Source organism: Prionailurus viverrinus, chromosome A1, assembly GCF_022837055.1.
Source record: "Prionailurus viverrinus isolate Anna chromosome A1, UM_Priviv_1.0, whole genome shotgun sequence".
NCBI lineage: Eukaryota > Metazoa > Chordata > Mammalia > Carnivora > Felidae > Prionailurus > Prionailurus viverrinus.
The window spans coordinates 214,894,066-214,913,240 of NC_062561.1; the positions used below are offsets into that span (position 1 = coordinate 214,894,066).

Genomic DNA, 19,175 nt, shown 5'->3' on the forward strand with positions numbered 1-19,175 from the left:
CCAAAGAGAACATGAATTATGGTTGAATGTCACCAAGAGTTAACCCTTTCTATCCCAAGAGAAGAGATAAAAAAGGATTACGGACCCTTAATTTCTTAGAACCTGTCACCTAGTCGTGGCTAAGAGTGTCTCTCCTTTTATCCAAGTGAGCTGCAGCAACTAGGGGCATGATTGCCTGGGCATTCAAATTACTGCCACCTTTGGCTGAGGGCTAGAAACTGTGTGGTGGTTTCTATACGTTGCTCAGTATGACATTGGGAGAAGACAGCAGAGGGCCCTTTGATTTGTCTTAGTGTCCTAACACGTCCACCTCATTAGGAACCTTAAAGAGTCAAAGTACGGCCTGGCCCTGAAAGGGGAGGCATTGCTTTTTGGCATTTCCTAGAGCGGTCCTATGTTCCTCTGCCCTCACTCCCTGGGTGGGCTCATTATCAGCTGGCTGCCACCTCCCATGTCCGGAGCCCCAATCCTGCCTTCCCCTCCTAAACTCATAACCCTCATCTAATGTGCCTCCTGGATAGCTGCACATGGGTATCCTGTTGGCACTGGACACCTAATACATCCAACACCCATTCCATCATCTTCCCCTGTAACCCCAAGCCAGTTCCTCCTGGCTTTCTAAGTGTGGTGCAGAGTTATCGCCTGGATCGTGTGCTCATCTTGAACCTCACAGCCCAGACTTCTAGCATGTCCAGTGTATGGCTTATACCATTCATTGCAGATGAATAGCAAAAAGGTATCAGTGCTGGATGGCAGAATTATAAAAAGTATCTTCCCCTAGGTTTTATCTTTGAGCTAAGGCTGATGACTTGGTCAGCAGAGCAGTGGCTGTGCTCTAGCCATTCTCAGCCCATAACCAGGCCTTGATGGGGCACAAAGTCCACACAGTGCTCACCTGACCTAACCAGGCTTGCCCTGTCCTCCGTTCCAGGCTCCACTGGCAGATTACTTTGCCCCAAGATCAGTTCTCATTTCCTTTTGTTCCTGCAAAACAGCAAACAAACTCTCCCACTGTAGCCAGAAAAGTACCTGAACACCTGAACCTGTCACTTACAGTCATTCATGTGATTTCTTCCTCTTTTGCCTTCCCTTTGTGGTTCCTTGTAATTTTCTTCTCTTATTTACCACATTCTCCATTTTATTATGTTTGTGAATGTATTTCCCTTTTGAGAGTATAAGCTCCTTGGAGTAGACACACTATCCTCGCCCTCTTCACATCCTCTTCACCTCCTCTTCACCTAATGCAGCACCTTGCATGTACGGGTCTGGTATCCTTTGTTGAGTAGCCAGCTTCCCGTTCTGTCTGGTGTGAACTTTCTCTACTGACAGGAGCTGCCTCCTTCTTGCCATCCAGGTAGAGCACAGCATTTAGACACACTGCTGCAGCTTTCAGTGCAACTTGAGGAAGTTATTTGGTCTCTCCAAGCCTCAGTTCCTTGCTGTTAATGGAATTAGAAAGCACCCCTGTCGGGGCACCTGGGTGGCTCAGTTGGTTAAGCGTCCGACGCTTGATTTGGGCTCAGATCACGATCTCATGGTTCGTGGGTTCAAGCCCCACATCAGGCACTGCATACACAGCGTGGAGCCTGCTTCAGATTCTGTCTCCCTGTGTCTTTCAAAAATAAACATTAAAAAGAAAAGAAAAGAAAACCTCAGTGTTTAAGAGGGGAAAGAAGGAAATCACTGCAGTCTGAGAGTGTGACTGAGAATCACATGAGTTAGTTGACATGAAGTCCCTGGCAGAGCAGGTTCGCCACAGTGACTAGCCTAGTGATGGTGATGCGGTCATCTAGGCTCCCGGCACTCAAGCCCGGTCAGACCATAAGCAGGTCTGAGTGTAACTGTCTAGACCTGGGGGTCTTTTTTGTTTTTGTTTTAAGACTAAATCATTGTTTTTCATTGTAAGTAACTAGTCTTTGGCTTAACAAAATTGAAAATATTCAGCCATTTCCTACCCAAGTTATACATTTCCCTGAGTGAATTTAAATGCTCAGCTTACCTTTCTCCCGCTGGATTGTGTATATTATGACTGAAAAACCTTTCTTCCCCTTTGCAGTTATGGTGTTGGTCCTGCCACAATGGATGTGCCCTTTTGAAAATGTCAGCACTGCCCAAAAAAGAACAGGATGATGGCCTTTCACAAATGCAAAAGAGCTTCTTGGATGGGTCAGTACTGTTCTACATTTTGTGACTGGTTAGCTCGAGTTCTTGTTTTCCAAAGAAGCTTCATTCCTGTTTACCTGCTGATAGCTTAGTGCTCAGGAATACCATAGAGAGGGATCATTTTTAATCCCTTTGAAAGGAGGGGCGCCTGCCTGGCTCAGTGGGTAGAGGATGCAACTCTTGATCTTGGGCTCATGAGTTCGAGCCCCACATTGGGTGTAGAGATTACTAAAAAACAAAAAACTTAAAAATACATAATGTTGAAAGGAGTCGGTATAACATAATCATTAAGAATGTCAACTGCAGGGACACCTGGCTAGCTCAGAGGAGCTTGCAACTTTTGATCGCGGGGTAGAGTTCAAGCCCGATGTTGGGTGTAGAGATAACTTAAATAAATAAAACTTAAAAAAAAAAAAGGATATCAACTGCATTATTTTTAGAGATGCACACTGAGGTATTTAGGGGGGAGGGTATGATGGCAATGGTATTGACAGTGGTCAAATCCAGGTCATGGCCTATGTCACTGTCCTTTGATACATGTGCCACGTGCTTCCATTTCCACCTCTGATGACTGGGAACAGCGGTCCTGTGGTAGCTAGTTTGTTGGCAAGGATCAAATGGGAGGATACCTACACACACAGATCTTGCCACGTCTAAGTGCTCAGGAAAAATAAGCTGTTTCTAATTCACTTCTGCTCTTTTAATCTCCTGTTACTTTTTGATACCTAGAATCTATAAGACCATCCACAGGCCACCCTATGAAATTGTTAAAACTGAAGACCTGTCAAGCAACTTCCTGTCCCTGCAGGACATCCAGACTGCCTACTCTAAATTCAAACAGCTGTTTCTGATAGGTGAGAAAAATGCAGAACAAAAGCTCTCTGTCAAATAGGGAAAGACATGCCGTGTGGATCAGGTGACAGCTGGTACCTTCTCCCTGGTCTCTGTATGTACCTGAGGCTCATGACCATGAGGGTTGATGTCATAGAGCAGAGGGGCTGGTAGCTGAGGAGCCGCTGTCATTGCCACGTTCACCGCACGCACCTCCCTCCCCCTCCATTTTCTTCCAGGCTTTTACCCCGCTGCCCCTTCTGACGACAGGGAACACAGGCCCACCCCTCCACTGCTCCTCTTCTCTCCTTCCTCAGCACAGTGTCGCCCAGTGGTGTACACAGGGGCTTCTCTCTTTAAAAGTTGTGGAGCCATGCGACACCTGTATTCGCTGGCTCGCTCACGGTGATTGATAAAGTGGATGATTGGTTTTGTTTTCCTTAGTGGCTTATTGAATGGACCGCCTCCCACCCCCCCCCACCCCAAGTGAAAATATCTTTTTTTCTTCTGATTAAGCAGAAATGTACAAAGTAGGAAATGAAATATGCCCATCCCGGCCACCCCCACTTCTCTGCCTGGGCTACCCACTATGAACAGCTTAGGACCTGAATCCTACTTAACCAGCCCAGTTGTTTATTAATTCTCGTTCTTCAGTGAATCTGTATTACCATCTGAGATTTGTCACAGTTTTTCCTAACTTGGACTTTCTAGCCTAGCAAATTCTAATGACTTAGGATTCATTCATTCATTCAGCTGACATTTATTGAGTTTTCATTATATACACCGATTATGGAGGCATTTGAGATAAAGATGAATATGATGCCCAGGTAAACAGCAGTGTCCACCTCTAACTAGATTTATAAAAAGCAGGGACCTGGTGGAGAGTGATACACTGCCCTAGTTTTTTGGGTTTTTTTTGTTTTTGCAGATCTTAAATTTTGGGTACTCTGCACATTCAGAGAAACTTCTCTAGTAATAAACTATAGAAATGATCCTTGAAAGTATAGTCTTCACTGCACTAGTTGGTGCAGGACTGTGATTCTACCACTTTCCGTCTCATCACCTAGGACTTGCAGAGAGGTATCTGCCTTGTCGTTGATTTGAGTTTGCAGCTTGGACCTGTATTAGGTGTCCGTGCAGTGCAGGGCTCTCTGTACCAAAGGTGTGGGGGCGGGGTGTGTGGTGTAGGAGTATGCAAGGAAAATGTGCTTGTGTATTTAGGATTCCAGCAGAAGCCAAGTCTCCCCCTTTGGGCTCCCTGGCATCAGGAGGTATCCTGTTGTCTTCCAGTGCTACAATAGTGTAGCCTGGGTGTCGACTGTTTCTGCCTAAAACATGTTACTCTCCTTGTTGAGTCACAAGGTCAACCATGGCTTTACATAAATATTGTGGGGCACTTTTTATTTGAACAATAAAAATCTAAAAAATCCATTTTTGACTGCCACCCCCTTCCAGAGGCTTACAGTTCAAACACCATTTCAGCTGAAGTCTGGAAGTGTCCTTTCTTGAGAATGGAGATCTGTACTTGGATGCTGCAGTTCAAGTCCAAGACTGTCTGAACAGCACACTTGAGTAGCACAGATTTTTGGTGGCAGACATGTAAGAGAACAGTGACCTGACTTCCTTGCTCTTTTTTCTTTTTTCAGATAATAGTACCGAATTTTGGGACACAGATATAAAATGGTTTTCTCTGTTGGAAAGTAGCAGCTGGCTTGACATAATCAGGTATTTTAAAGCCATCATTTTGCTCATGAATTTTATAGTTCTCTAATTCAAAGTAGTAAAACAAATTGACAAACGATGGAACTGTTTTAAATGTTAAACATTTAAATGTGTTAAACATCTCAGTTAGATGTTCTTAGATCACATATTCTATTGACAGCTCAGCTGGATTTTACATTTGTTTATTATTTCTGTGCACATTTGATCTGAATTTATCGACATGCTACTTGCTCACAAAGAGATCTCTCTAGACTATATTTATAGACTAGGCATGGAAAGACTGCAGAACAGGGGGGTGGCAACCCATAAGTCTAACTGAGGCAGCAGTGCTGGCCTTCAAGAAGGGAACAGGAAGAAGGGGGGTGATGCTGACTTTTTACTGAATACCTTTTTGAATTACGTTTCTCCTGTGTATATTACCTATTTTAGAATGAGTAATGTCGGTTTTTCATAATTTCATGATTAATTTCAATTAGGCATTTTGGGTTTGGGAATTAGGTTGAGATTCCCAGAGACAGAATTCCTATATTCCCTTTCCTACTTCATAGTTTGAATAGCTCCTCTCTGTTGCTGTTAAAGAGAGGAGAGGGCAAAGGGAGGCACAGAAGAGCAATGATCAGGGTGCGAGAAGAGTCCCACCCCTAGGACACTTGTGAGGCACAGTTGGACAGTGCCTCCAACTGGCACTGCATCTCTCGGTTCTGCCAGCGAGGTTTGTGGCAAGGAGTCTCAGCCCCCCAAACACTTGTTAACGCATCCGTTCCGGAGAGCCTGCTGCATGGCCCATAGTTGGAATGTGTAGTTGCCGACAGTGATCAACGTCACCAGGAAAAGCACCCTTCTTCACGGGGGGTGGGCAGAGAAGGTTGAGCATCCCTCACCAAATGAAGCACCGTCCAGGAAGGGCGCCCCTGCAGGCAGGGAACAGCATATGTGAAGCCCTTAGTTACAAGCAGAGGAAAGTCAACGCTGAAAATCAGGAATAGTGTGTACAGAGAGTGACAGAAGGGATTTCTGGACCTTGTTGGACTGTTTCAGCCACACTGACACATTGGACAGGTGACCTTGAATTAGACCATGTGGGCGTGCAGCCCAGTTTCCGACGTGGGCATTTGTGGGTCTTACTAGGACTCTCCGGCCAGACTCAGGCAGGAGTTCTCAATGGGAGACTGTAGTTTAGAAATCACCTAGGAAGGTTTTGACATCAATTTTGGGATTCCCTTCTGAAAATTTTCAGTTTCTAATTGGCAGATGAGTGTCTTGCAGTATGTGAATAGGGTAAATGGTAACTTCTTTTCTGGAGGATTTCAAGTGAAAAAACAAATGAGATTGTCTCAATCTTCAGTTTCCTCTGTCTAAATTTCTCATGGTTTTGATGCCAACCTCAGAAACTAATGCCCCTTTTTCTTGTCTCTTTCCAATGTAGACGTTGCCTGAAAAAAGCAATAGAAATCACAGAATGTCTAGAAGCACAAAACGTGAATGTTCTTCTTTTAGGTAATACATTTAAAGCACAAAGAGTGGTTTTCATTTCCCTTCACTCGAGACTCAATTTCTGCATATATAGCTTTATGTAATTGGAATTGTCTTACGAAAGGAGCGAGCTAGTGTAGAAATCCTTCCCATTCTTTTCTACCCTGACCTTGGAATTCTTTGCGTTTGATTTCAGTGTTACAGTTTAAAAATAAATCCTTCATTTAGAACTTGGCAGACTTACTTGCAGCCCAAGAAGGAATTGTTTGGTATCTTCACCAAAGCTCACATTTCCTACTGCTTTGGGTTTTGTTTTATATTAACTCCACTTGGTTACAGTTAAAATCTTTTGATAATCCTTTTTATATGAAGAAATCCATGAATGGTTTAATTGTTCTTTTTATATCTTTGTGTTTGACAGACAACCTTGTGCAGTCGCTATAGAAAGTTTGTGGGTCACGATTTCCTTTGCCTCAATGGGCTTAACTTGCTAAACATGTGGACAGGACATAAGCATTCAGAATGTGTAAAAACAGGTGCAAACCGCTTTTATTTAAAGATTGCTAGAGTTGGTTAGACCTGAGCTAAAATACGATGTTTGCCGTTTAGAATATTTTAAACTTCTTATAGCCCTGCACTTCGGTTCAGTAGATCATCTCATGCTTTCATGCCCTCAAGCTTTTACCATGGCTCTGACGCACTCCATGACTGCTGAAATTTAGCCTCTGTGGGCAGGCTGCACATGTGTCTGCCTGGGGCTTCTGTACCACCTGATGCTGGCTCACTGACTTGGATTTTACGATATTGACTGAGCACCTACCATGTGCAGAGCTCTATACTTCTGCCTTCTAGAAGTTTACAGCCTAATGAGAGTTGGCCTGAGCATGTTATTGAAAAAGACCTAATCACCAATGGCAGAACAGAGTACTGAGGAACTAAGTGGTACAGAGGAGGACGAATAAAGATCAGAATCTGAGAGGCAGAAGTTCTCAGGCCAGGCTGCAGTAGTCACAGTTGCATAAAACAACATCTGAATCTTTGGCTGAGATGTGAGAAGTCACTCGGTCCAGAAGAATGACTGAGTTGTCTCCTCTGAAATCTCATTTTCTGGTCCTTCTTCCTGTTACAGGTTTACTGTTAATACCCATCAGATGCAAGAAGGATGATTCCCTTAAAATTATAAAACTTATTTCAGGGCGCCTGGGTGGCTCAGTCAGTTAAATGTCCGACTTCCGCTCAGGTCATGATCTCATGGTTCACGAGTTCGAGCCCTGCGTCGGGCTCTGTGCTGACAGCTTAGAGCCTGGAGTCTGCTTCAGATTCTGTGTCTCCCCCTCTCTCTGCCCCTCCCCCACTCATACTCTGTCTCTTTCTCAAAAATAAATAAAACGTTAAGAAAATCAAAAAAAAAAAAAAAGAAAGAAACTTGAAATAAGCTGATAACACTCCAAACACAAAACTCTTGTTTCTTTTGAATCCATGTGTTCCCGTAGTTTAGACTTGTCTCCCTGGAGGAGAAAAAGAAGCACAAGCGTAAGCCTAGACCTTAGTGCCTCATGGTTCCAGGGTCAGAATGAAAGAGTTTTAACGGTGGAGACATCCCCCTCCTTAGAATTTGTAAGTTTCTCTAGTTTCACCGATACTAGCACCGCCATCCTCCTGGACATTTTTAAATAGCAGCTTGAGTTGCACTTCTTTCTGCAGAGAGGAAACCATGGGGATGCAGACCCTAACTTTTAGGATCTGAAAACTGTAAGGCAAATGCATGGACAGAAATGTATGCTTTTATTTGCCGGGAGTCATGAATGCCGAACATGCGTATGAATGGTGTTTTCATCACACAGGTTTCGTCCGGTGCACTCTGGGGGTGGGCACGTGGACATAGACCGAGGGGAGTTTCTCCGCCAGGCTAGGCAAGGAGAAGCGGGCACCTCTGTGCTCTCAGAGAAGGAAAGAGCTATGGAGCTGGGAATAAGGGAGTCCAAGCAGAGGGAGTGGAGGAGAGGAGCTCTGAGGGGAGTCTGAGGAGCAGCTGAGCCCTGGAACAGTGAGTCCAGTGATGGAGACTTTGACACGGCAGCTGGAAGAGTTTTGAACTTGTTCTGTGAAGGCCAGTGGGTCGCCACCACGTGTATGGCTCTGCCCTCATTATGCAGCACGCCGGGATGCTGGTACGCTGACAGTGGATTTGACGTGCTGCGTTTTATTCAGTCAGTCAGCAGATCTGTGCTTAGTGCCAGCATATGCCGGAACCTGTACGGGACTGGCTGGAAGCAGTTTGTCTGTCAGTCTGAACACTACCTGTTTTCCCCATGGGCCCTCACCTTCAGGGAAGTAGATCTTGACTGTCAGTAGCAGGCACACTTTGGTTTTGGGAACCCCACCATTAACTGTGCAAGGGTGAGCACTCTTTGCGGCTTTTTAATACTCCATACTCTCCTGCCTCTTTGCACTGCCGCTGGGCCCCTCCTAGAGGAGAATGCTTCCGACCTCTGCTGCCTCGTTTCCTCTCTGGTGCAAGTGATGATGGACCCCCACTGTAGAACCAGGATTGGTTTCCAGAGCCTTGTCCAAAAGGAGTGGATCATGGGCGGGCACTCTTTCCTGGATCGCTGCAACCATCTACGTCAGAGTGACAAAGAGGAGGTGAGTGTCCTCGTCGGAGAAGCGCCCGGTCTCTAATACCTGTCTTCAGGTGTCGGGCCGGTGCTTGTGAAGTGCATGCTGTTGGGCTTGTTAGGAAGGCCATGTTCAGTTCACTGTTGGATGATTCCAAATGCTTTAAACAGTACTGAAATCCTTCCCAGAGGAAAAGGGTATTAGTAAGTGGTTCAGTGCCTTTTCTTCTAAATTGTGTATTTCATGATGGGAATATGTATTTCATGATGGGAATAACACTGATTTATAAAACTTAAAAATTAATTCAGAGGGACTCCTATAATTTCTGTGAAGTTAGTGCTTGCAAAAAAATGAATATTCCACATAATAACACAAAGTAAATTTTCCCTTGCACATAAGCCTTTTCAAATAAAGCATGAGGTTTATGTTAACGCCGTCCCTCACCAGGACCTTACCGGTGACATAGCGTGCTGTGCACATGACCTCTTCTGCGTCTGGCTGTGTGAATTGCGTTGTAGTTTAGCTGGCCCCCACATCGTGGTCTAGTCTCAGCTGCAGCTATGCATACTCCTTTGGCCACATTGTTAATGATTGCTGAAGAGAAAATGAGGACAGGTGAACTTTCTTTAACGAAGTCACCTACAAAGCTCCGTGTTCTAGGAGCATGGCTCGTGGTTGTTCTTACTGCAGGTAATGAACGTGTCTGTCTGTGATGGGAAGCAGCATGGTGCAGCATGCCGTGGGAATAGAGAGCCATGGTTCCTGCCCTCAGGGTCTTGGCATGTTTCTGGAAGACTGCGGCTTCTCTTGCTAGGCTGTGAGGTTTCTTTCAGGCCTGGTCTCTGCTCATCTGTGTCCCATCAAGCTGAATGGAAATCACCATTTTCACCCTTGGAATGGACTTTGCCTTTCTGAGGAACTTTGCAAGGTTGATGGGACTCAACGTGATGGGCAGAGAGCAGATACTATGTGGGGAAGAGTATGTTTTGGATATCTTGAGAAGATAGGACTGTCAAGGACCATGTCTGGGGAGGGAGAATGAGTCCAAGAGCAGATACAGTCTGATCTGCTTTCACCCATCCTTTGGAGAAGTCATCCAAACTTTCTGAGCCCATTTTCATGACTATATAGTAGGGTTCAGATACTTTCCACTCTGTTTAATGATATACTGAGCAGAAAATGAAGTATGAAATAAAGTTGCTATATCAGCATTTCTTCGCATCTCCACAATGACATATTGATGTTGGGGTTTTTTTTCCTTCTAAATGTGGCCATTTTAAAAGAATTATTTACTTATCTATTTATTTTTGAGAGAGTGAGTGAGTGAGCGAGCAGGGAAGGGGCAGAGAGAGCGAATCCCAAACAGGCTCCGTGCTGTCAGTGCAGAGCCTGATGGGGGGCTTGATTTCACAAACCGTGAGATTTGGCCTGAGCCAAAATCAAGAGTCAGACGCTTAACTGACTGAGCCATCCGGGCGCCTCTCAACTTCTGTCTCTCTTCTGAGCTCTGTGAGGCCTTGACAGCCTCCATAAGGGAGAGACTGTGACATGGCTTGTCTTACCCACCTGACAGCTTCGCTGATGACTCAGAAGGATAAACACTTTGTGAATGATGAAGCACCCTAGAAAACCATCTCTACCAATAAAGGGCTTGCCTCCGGGAAGCTAGTAAAGGAGGCTATCTGTTAAAAAAAAAAAAAAAAATCTGTACGCTTGTGGAAAAAAAGGTTAGAAACTCACCTTTGCTGCTTCTGCTGTCTTTCCCATCCTCTTTCTCTTCTGCATCCTCCTTGTGGGGGTGAAGAAGGGAATATTGACAAAATTCAATGTGATGGAGTATAGTTTTTTGGTAATACGATTTACTAATGTGAAGAATGGAATTCTTTCAGGAGGTGATAACAATTTCACTTAATTGGGGTTCAGAGTGTTCTCTGTCATCAAAATCAGTTGCAAACGCTCATGTGTCAGTGTTTGGTCAGTAATGAGGTTTTACATATTTCACCCTAAAATGTCTTTCGTACAGATCAGTACTGCCAAATACTGAAATGAGTCTAGTCACAGGCATGTAACTTTATTTATTTATTTATTTATTTATTTTAATATATGAAATTTATTGTCAAATTGGTTTCCATATAACACTCAGTGCTCATCCCAAAAGGTTAGGCATGTGACTTTAATTGAGCATATTCATTGTGTGGCGTGGGATGGAGTCGACTGTGTTTTCCAGGGAATGCAGTGCTCAGAAGTGGTTTCCATGGCTGTTGAGATGGCTGCCCCTGAACTCAGGACAGCTGGCCTTGGCCTTGTAGTGCCTGCTCAGTAATGTGTGTCTTGTTTTCACATAGGTTCCTGTGTTCCTGCTTTTCTTAGATTGTGTCTGGCAGCTGGTGCACCAGCACCCCCCAGCATTTGATTTCACGGAGACTTACCTGACTGTGTTGTCAGATAGCCTGTACATACCTATTTTTAGCACCTTCTTCTTCAATTCGCCTCATCAGAAAGATAACGTGGTAAGAGTCCCTCTTAGGAACCTGTGTCTTAAGCCCTGATTCATGAGTTTATTGCAATAGTTTTGATGATAAAAATATTTATAAAACACTATATATTGGGCCCTGTTTTGAGCGCTTTCTGGGTATTGGTAATTGTCACAGCACCCTGTGGGGGGTATATTCTTATTCCTGAGGAGTCAAGGCACTGAGAGGATGGGGAACTGGCCCAAGTCCACGTTGGGAGCAAGTGTTGGAGCTGAGGAATTAAGCAGAATTAAAAGCTGTCCTTGATAAATCTGGTCAGCATTCTCTTCCGTTTGCCTGGTGCCTGGAGTTACTCTGGAGAGAATGGAGGCAAGGCAAAGCAGGGAAGCTTTTACTTTCCATCTTACACTCTTTTAAGTCTCTCCTAGGGCCTTGCTCCTGGGGGTTTTGCTTTCTAACCAAGCTTAGGGCCTCTGACCGGCTTCCTCTCGGCCCCGGGTTTGCTTGAGCTGGGCCTCCAGGAGCAGCGTTAGCCAATTCCTCGGTGAAGCGGAGGCACGGAGCCTAGGCTTCCAGTCCCCCGGCCCCGGTTTCAGATCCCAGCCGGTCACTCACCAGCTTCGTGAGCCTCAGGCAGTTCACTTCAGTTTTCTGAGCCTCAGTTTCCTAAATATAAAATGTGACGTGACCTCACAGAGTTGGTGTCAAAGTGCCCATCAGCAGCTGACATGTGGCCTGCTGGAAAATAAGGTGACCTTCTTCCCTCTTCCTTCCCACCCAAAGTCTTAAATGAACGACCACTGAAGGCCGCAGCCTTTAAAAACGAGGAAGCCGTGAGTGTTTGGTCTCGGGGCAGGAGCGCCCTTTCTGGTGCCCCTCGGCATTGTGTGTTTGCTCTCCTCAGCCCTCTGGAAGCCGTCATGACCTGTGCTTGTTTTGGCAGGGCAGGGAAAGCCAGGATACACAAAGCAAGCCTTTGAATCTGCTCACCGTGTGGGATTGGTCTGTACAGTTTGAACCCAAAGCCCAGATGTTGCTCAAAAACCCTCTTTATGTGGAAAAGCCAAAACTGGACAAAGGCCAGCGGAAAGGAATGCGTTTCAAAGTAAGATGTCCACGTGTCTAACCCCTTTCATCTGCCCAGGATCCCCGGGTATGGCAGGAAAAAGTGACATATGGATTCTGTAAACAGTCTGAAGAATCAAGATTTGTGGCAGGCCAACTGTCAGGGCCCATGAGAATCATTTGCTTTCAGCAAATCAGCCTTTGCCCCGATGAGACATGACCATTTGCTGAATGTCACCGGGGATGTTACTGCCAAGACAGTTGTACTGCATGGGATTGTGTGAACCCTCTACCTGAGTGTGGTTAGCAGAGTAAAAGATGCATTGATTGTGGGATTTGCTCGGTCTGTACTGGTTCATGTCTTCAATAGCAAGACCTTTCCTGATGAGGTAGCTACAGCTTTTTCTGTTAAGGGCTGTCCAGTCTCCCCACTGTATTGATGTGCAGAAGTAGCCACAGACAGCACATAAGCAAATAGGCACGGCTGTGTTCCAGGATTTATAAAAATAGGCAGCAGGCCAGATTTGGCCGCGGGCTGTCATTTGCTGACCCATGCTGTGAATCACAAGTGTCAAATAATTTGGATATCACTTCAGATATATGTTCTTGATTGTAGTTAATAAAATCCCAAAGTTCCCTAGATGACAAATGATTTCTGTGGCATTTCCTAGCTCTTTCTCCTGGCCTGGAATTTCCCCCCACCAGACCCAACGAAGGGGAAAGTGATAGTGGTGAATCCCAAATCATTGTGTGTCTCTGCCTTCTCCACTGCCCTACTTCTGATCCCACCTGCCCTCCAGGGAGCCTGGCCAGTCTGGTGTGGGAGGTGCTCCATTCTAAGAGGCTTGGGGGCCAGGTGAACCAAAGCCCGCACTTGCAGAAGATGCCAGCTGCTGAACAACTTAGAACTGTTGCTTTACTCTTTCAAGGGACCTCAGGGCCGGGGTGGACGTTTCTCCTCCTGGTTTAGTCTCTTTCCTACCAGCTGGACCAGAACTGCCCTGAGCTCCGGAACAGCTTGGCCAGAGGTCAGTTTTTCCTCGGTGTGCTGTGCCCCCTGGTGGCTGCATGCACACTTGTCACCTGTTCAGGATCCCAGAACTGCCCCGGGCCAGGGGCAGGGGACCTCAGAGACAGCCAGGGCCTGATCCCTTATTGTGCATGGGAGGAAAGTGACGTTCCCCTTTGCAAGACTGGATTTCACTTCTGTATTTACATCCAGTTTTCCTTGTACATACGTCCCTTTTCCTTGTAGTTAGGAGCAGATGGCCTAGGCTCTAGGAGCTGACTGGTGCAGGAGGTTTGAGCCAAAGCTAAAGCAGAGTTGGGGTTGGGGCCACAAGGAACTTTGAAGCTTTTGGGTTAGGACACCACACGTAGGGCTTAGGGCCCCTTGTTGAGTGGGCAGGCAGCCTTGGAGAAGTTCTGTAGAAACTAAGAGGCTGTGGTGGATCAGCATGAAGCACTGCTGGTGAACAGCCACATGAGGCTGCAGGGCCTGCTCCGGTGTGCACTCTCAGCCTCAGCCTTGACTAGGCTTCCCTCCCAGCATGCCCTTCCTGAGCCCTCTGTTCACTTAGGGGTTGAGAGAAAGGGCTCTCGAGACCAGTGGAGCTCTGTTAGAGCGCAGTCTCTGGAGCCAGACTGATTTTTGTAAGACCACCTTTAGCACTTTCTAGCCGGGGTCTTTGTGGACTGCTTAACCTCTGTGCTTCAGTCTCCTCATTTGTGAAACAGGACAATAACGGTGACTGTGGAGATCGGCTAAGTCCATGCACGTAAAGCACTGAGCACAAAACCTGGCAGGCAGTAAACACTCAGTGGCTGTTAGCTTCCGCCTGCAGTCAGCAGTCCCCTGTGTGGACGGACTGGCCTTGATCCTTGGGGAGGAGAGGCCAGGCTGCTCTCCCACCCCCAGCTGGAAGGTCAGAAATCCTGGTCAGCTCTGAGTTGTGTCATTGTGGATGGTTTTGCTTTTTTCTCATATGTTTATTATTATTCTATATTCCATAACAAAGAATGCTCTTTTTCACAAAGAACCACTGGCAGGAGTATGTTAGAGAGTCATAGGGCTAGCCTGCCCAGAAAACTTGTCTGTTCTTATTTCAGACTCACACCTCAGGAGCAAAAGAGCTGGGGAGAAACAGCATCTCCCCACATTGCTGACCTCTCTGTGGGACTCTGGGGTTCTTTGTAACCTCTTGACATCTTTCCCCACCTTCACGGCCCCTCCCTGGCACTCTTCGGTATCGATCACCTTGCTTTGGCTGCAGGTAGAATTACTCAGGAGGGAAGTAATGTACATGCTCTCACATTTTTTTACTCGGTGCAGCACGTCAGGCAAGAACATCTGGCCAGTTTAGCCACTTCTCAAATTCCTTTTGCTCCCACCTGTCTCTCTGTCCAAAAGAATCTTTATGACATAGGCTTAAACTCCCACTGGCTGCCTGATAACCTACAAATGCAGTTCATTTGAGTGATAGGATCTTCAGGTAGTTGGCTGCTGCTTCCTCTCAGGTGTTCAGAATTTCATTCTCAAAGAAGAAGCACTTTGCACTCTTCAAAAACTGAATAGGCCTGACATCCAGACTGCCCTGAATCCACAGCCTGTCTCGACTTAAGCTTGTTCTTCAAAAGTGCCTTAGTGCTCCTGTGCCAGGGGAAGGGGGGTGGACAGCTTCCCTCTCTGTCACAGCACCCTGGTGCCTGCTTTCACCCATTTGTTTATGAACACGATGTGCATCCAACATTTGCATCATGGAACAAATAAGAACCCCCCCCCCCCCCCCCGCCACTGTGTTACTGCTTTTTAATGGCTTTCCAGTCTCATGGCAGTTCTGATTTCTCATGAACGTAACTGCTCTCAGGCTAACCAGAGGTTTTTTTGTGTGTTTTCTCTCAAAGCATCAACGACAACTTTCTTTGCCACTCACCCAATCTAAATCATCTCCCAAAAGAGGATTTTTCAGGGAAGAAACCGATCATTTAATTAAAAACCTTCTGGGCAAGAGAATTAGCAAATTAATTAACTCTTCCGATGAGCTACACGACAACTTTCGAGAGTTCTATGACAGCTGGCACAGCAAACCCACTGACTACCACGGTCTGTTGTTGCCGCACATTGAGGGGCCAGAAATCAAAGTGTGGGCTCAGCGCTACTTGCGTTGGATTCCAGAAGCCCAAATCCTGGGCGGTGGCAGAGCGGCCACCATGAGCAAACTCTTGGAAATGATGGAGGAAGTAGAGCGCTTACAAGAGAAAATCGACGCGAGACCCCATGGCCAGGGGGCGCTCCTGGCAGAGGCCCCCTTGTTGCTGAGGGGCTCTGCCCGCCTGTCGGCCCTGTTTCCTTTCGCTCTGCTGCAGCGACATCCCTCTAAGCCGGTCTTGCCCACCAGCGGCTGGAAAGCTCTGGGTGATGAAGAAGATCTGGCCAAACGAGAAGACGAGTTTGTGGACCTAGGGGATGTGTGACTCATCCACTCAGTGATGTGAAAGAGGAACGTTGAAGGTTGAGGCAGGAGTCCACCATGTTTGATCTCCGGATTAGCAGCTCATGCTTTACTGCTGTGGGGGTGGGGGGAGTGGGAGGCCTCAGGCATTAGTCCAGGGCTCTGTAGGAGGAAGCCGGGATCTTCAGGAAAAGAGCTGGTTCTCGTGGTTTTTTTTCTTTCTCCTGAAGACTATGCAATTAAAATCATATCTCTAGTATTATTAATTGGAAGGAGTTACTACTTGACCTATAAAAGAACTGTGGCCATTGTGCGTAAGTATTATATACAACCTGCAGTGGCTGGTTTACTACGAGAAAGGGCTTTGGTCAGACACTCTTGGACTCAATGCTTTCTTCAGATCTTTTTTGTGCCAAGATAATTTATCCAGTCATTGGGAATTTATCCAGTCTACCCATCTTAGCTTGGAGAAAGTGCAGCTTTATGTGATGTGTGTATGGCAAATCGAAAGACTCACTTAGAGGTATTAAGATTATGGCATTCCTTTAAGCCATAGTATTTTTCCTTTCTGTGTCCTCTTGCCTGAGAAAAGCTGGGGAAATTCCACCCATAGCACCCATCCTGACATTTCCAACCATCCCCCGTCCTGCATAGACTGTGTCACTTTGTGTGGGGTTGGTGGGCTAGCCAAGCAGCCACACCGCCCTTTTGTGTGCTGACAGCTCCGGGTCTCTCTCTGCCCACTGGGCACCCCTCACTGCCGTCCCTCCATGCTCCCTGCCACGGGGCATGTAGTCCAGAATCTTGCTGCTGAATCTGTTGGTTAAACTGGGGAATCCCTTTGGTTTGCCTGAAGGAGCTTCCATGCTTCTGGAGCCTCTCAGTGTTTGAAAGTAATGGCTTTGCCTTTTTCTGACAGTGTGCTGAGGCTTGGGAACGCTTGTGACCTCCGCAGCAGCCCTCCCAGACATGAGCAGGATCATTTTTGAACGTGGCTTTCATAGGGAAGCAACTGAGCATAAATATGAGAAGCGATGGTTATCATATAGTACCTCAATGATTTAAAAAGCCATAGAAGAAACTTGACTATGCCTGGTGACCTTCTTGAATCTGCTGTCTAAATGGTATATATTTTGTAATGCAGGAAAGTACACTTTGTAAGGACCAGTTTTTTCATTCTCAGTAGAACCCTGTTAAATCCCACAAAAGGAAGGTGGGGGAGGGGGGAACTAATGTTAGAATGTTTCAAATAGAATGTTTGCCTTTGATATACATTTGCTATCCAGGATAGATCCCAATTTGAATGTTACATGTTTAGAAAAACTTCAGTTCTTTAAGGGCAATAAGAAATTTTGAAACTGTTGATAAAGAAGTTTCTCAGTTTGCACTGAATATTGTCTTTCTGTTTGTACAAGAAATTGCTTTGCTCTTCTCCCCTCTTCATGTTGGCACATGAGCCATGTTGGTCTGTTAAAATGACAGAGGTTGAGGAGAGGGCAGGATTCGTGCATTGGGGTCCAAACACATGTCCGGTCTTGGTTGCCTTAAGTCTCACTAGTGAGTTCAGTGTTAGGCTTGCAGTAGGGATTTTGCAAATACACTAGTCTATGAGCTACCTTAACATACGTTCTGTGGGCCTTGTTAAACTAGCACTAACCTCCACTTCTCTGCCCTGTTGCCTCCCAGATACACTATGGAGCTATTTTTGTTACCATATTATAACACAAATATTTATACAGTAGCCTCTTCAATCTTAGAATCTTAGTAATTTTCATTCCAAAAATGCCCGGTGTGATGCTTTACACTCCACAAAGTATGGTTTAAAGGCACAAGGTCATGGCCCTTGTCATAGCAGTTGAATGTGCATTGAAGTATTTTTCTATGATTTTTTAAAAAATTACAATAGAAAAATAAGCTGTTGTAACGTGAGGTCATGACAATTTATGTATTTATATTTGAAATCAGATTTCTATAAACTTGTATTTGTGTACAGAATTCTTAGTGGGTTTATATATTGTGACATTTTTATTCAAGATTGAGATATGGATTATGCTTAACAGTAAAAACTGAAATGAGACCATTTACTTTGTTTAAAATGCTGCACTGTGCAAGTTTGGAAATGTACATTAATTTACTGTATATAATATCCTGAGTTTGTTTATACCTCCAAGTTTTTACACTGAAGATAAATTAGCTTTAATTACATTAAAAACTTTTTTTTTTTTTAAGGGAATAAGCTGTTGGGCTATATCTGTATAAATGTGCTTTTTATTTTCTGGATGTATGAAAGTTTATACTTGTATCTCACTGCATCATACCTGATTGCAGAAATTAAAGCACAATTTACAAGCAGTGCTGCGTTCGATGTGGTTGATATAACATGGAACAATTACTTTCATTCAGTGTGTGTTGGGTTGAGTTGGTTGATTGGTTGGTAGTGGTGGGAAACAATGACCAAATAAATATTTAAAATTTTAGGAGCACATGGCTGGTTCAGTCAGTAGAGCATGTGACTCTTGATCTTGGAGCCGTGAGTTTGAGTCCCACGTTGGGTATAGAGTTTACTAAAACAAAAAAAGTAAAATTTCAGGTGGTGATGATATGATATGAAGAAAAAATAAAATAAGGCAAGAGCCCTGCACGGCAAATAAAGGAAAAGGGTTTTTGCAAACATGTGAAATTAAATATTGCTGCCGCTTTGCTTTTGCGGGGATATGTGAGACGTCTGTTTTATTGCTGAAAGAGATCTGAGTTCATTCAGTTAAACCATGAATAAGAAGAAGTTTTGTTTTGCCTTCCAGAGAGGAGAAATGAGATAGTGTGTGATGGTAGGATTTTTTCTAATTTGTTCAGTTTAACACTTACTAGATTGAGACCTATCACTTGTCTTTGTTGGGAGAGTTCCATTTCCTTGACCTTTCCTGCCTGTAGCCCTCTCCCTTTTGGGGACCAGAGAAGATGTCCCTCTCCTCTGCTCACCTACTCCTATTATGTTCAGCCAGGCCTGTCTCTTTGTTACCAAGCCAGCTCTGAGACATCCCTGGAACTTAGTAAGCCCCCATTGCTGCCACATTCTTTTCATGGTTCTTCCGTAACAAATTCCCAAGTAGTAGTTATGACTCTATAGGTGAGTGGATTCTAGTCCTGTTTCCCACATTTCTTTAACAGCTCTTGAACTTTTGGTGGACTTGGCAATCTCTCTCCTGATTTTGCTTGTTCCTTGATTTCCAGGTGAGGGCATTGGGGGGTTTGGGAGGAACAGGTAAAGAGTGGGGCATATCCCATCTAACATGAAACAGCACTGGGTGGGGCTCCTGTTGAGAACAGACTCCTGGCTCCTGTGCTGGGCGGGGACCTGGGGGCAGAGGGAGCCTGT

The 19,175-nt window shown here is 45.4% G+C and overlaps 1 protein-coding gene and 1 pseudogene across 4 annotated transcripts in view; one reads left to right on the plus strand and one right to left on the minus strand.

Annotated features, from left to right (window-relative positions):
• The window catches only part of MTMR12 (myotubularin related protein 12), a 66,663-nt gene extending 47,851 nt beyond the window's left edge, over window positions 1–18,812 (plus strand). For 2 of the 4 annotated variants that reach the window (XM_047825604.1, XM_047825727.1), the window contains exons 9-17: window positions 2,057–2,166; window positions 2,893–3,017; window positions 4,641–4,719; window positions 6,143–6,213; window positions 8,663–8,835; window positions 11,154–11,318; window positions 12,226–12,387; window positions 13,277–13,375; window positions 15,252–18,151. In XM_047825604.1, the coding sequence (XP_047681560.1) occupies window positions 2,057–2,166; window positions 2,893–3,017; window positions 4,641–4,719; window positions 6,143–6,213; window positions 8,663–8,835; window positions 11,154–11,318; window positions 12,226–12,387; window positions 13,277–13,375; window positions 15,252–15,821 (1,554 nt within the window). In that variant the 3' untranslated portion in view covers window positions 15,822–18,151. Of the gene's footprint in view, window positions 1–2,056; window positions 2,167–2,892; window positions 3,018–4,640; window positions 4,720–6,142; window positions 6,214–8,662; window positions 8,836–11,153; window positions 11,319–12,225; window positions 12,388–13,276; window positions 13,376–15,251; window positions 18,152–18,801 lie in introns of those variants that run through there. The other 2 variants (XR_007145392.1, XM_047825802.1) reach the window with 2 other exon arrangements.
• On the minus strand, window positions 3,923–4,005 carry LOC125147712 (uncharacterized; annotated as a pseudogene).
• Window positions 18,813–19,175: the final 363 nt, after the last annotated feature.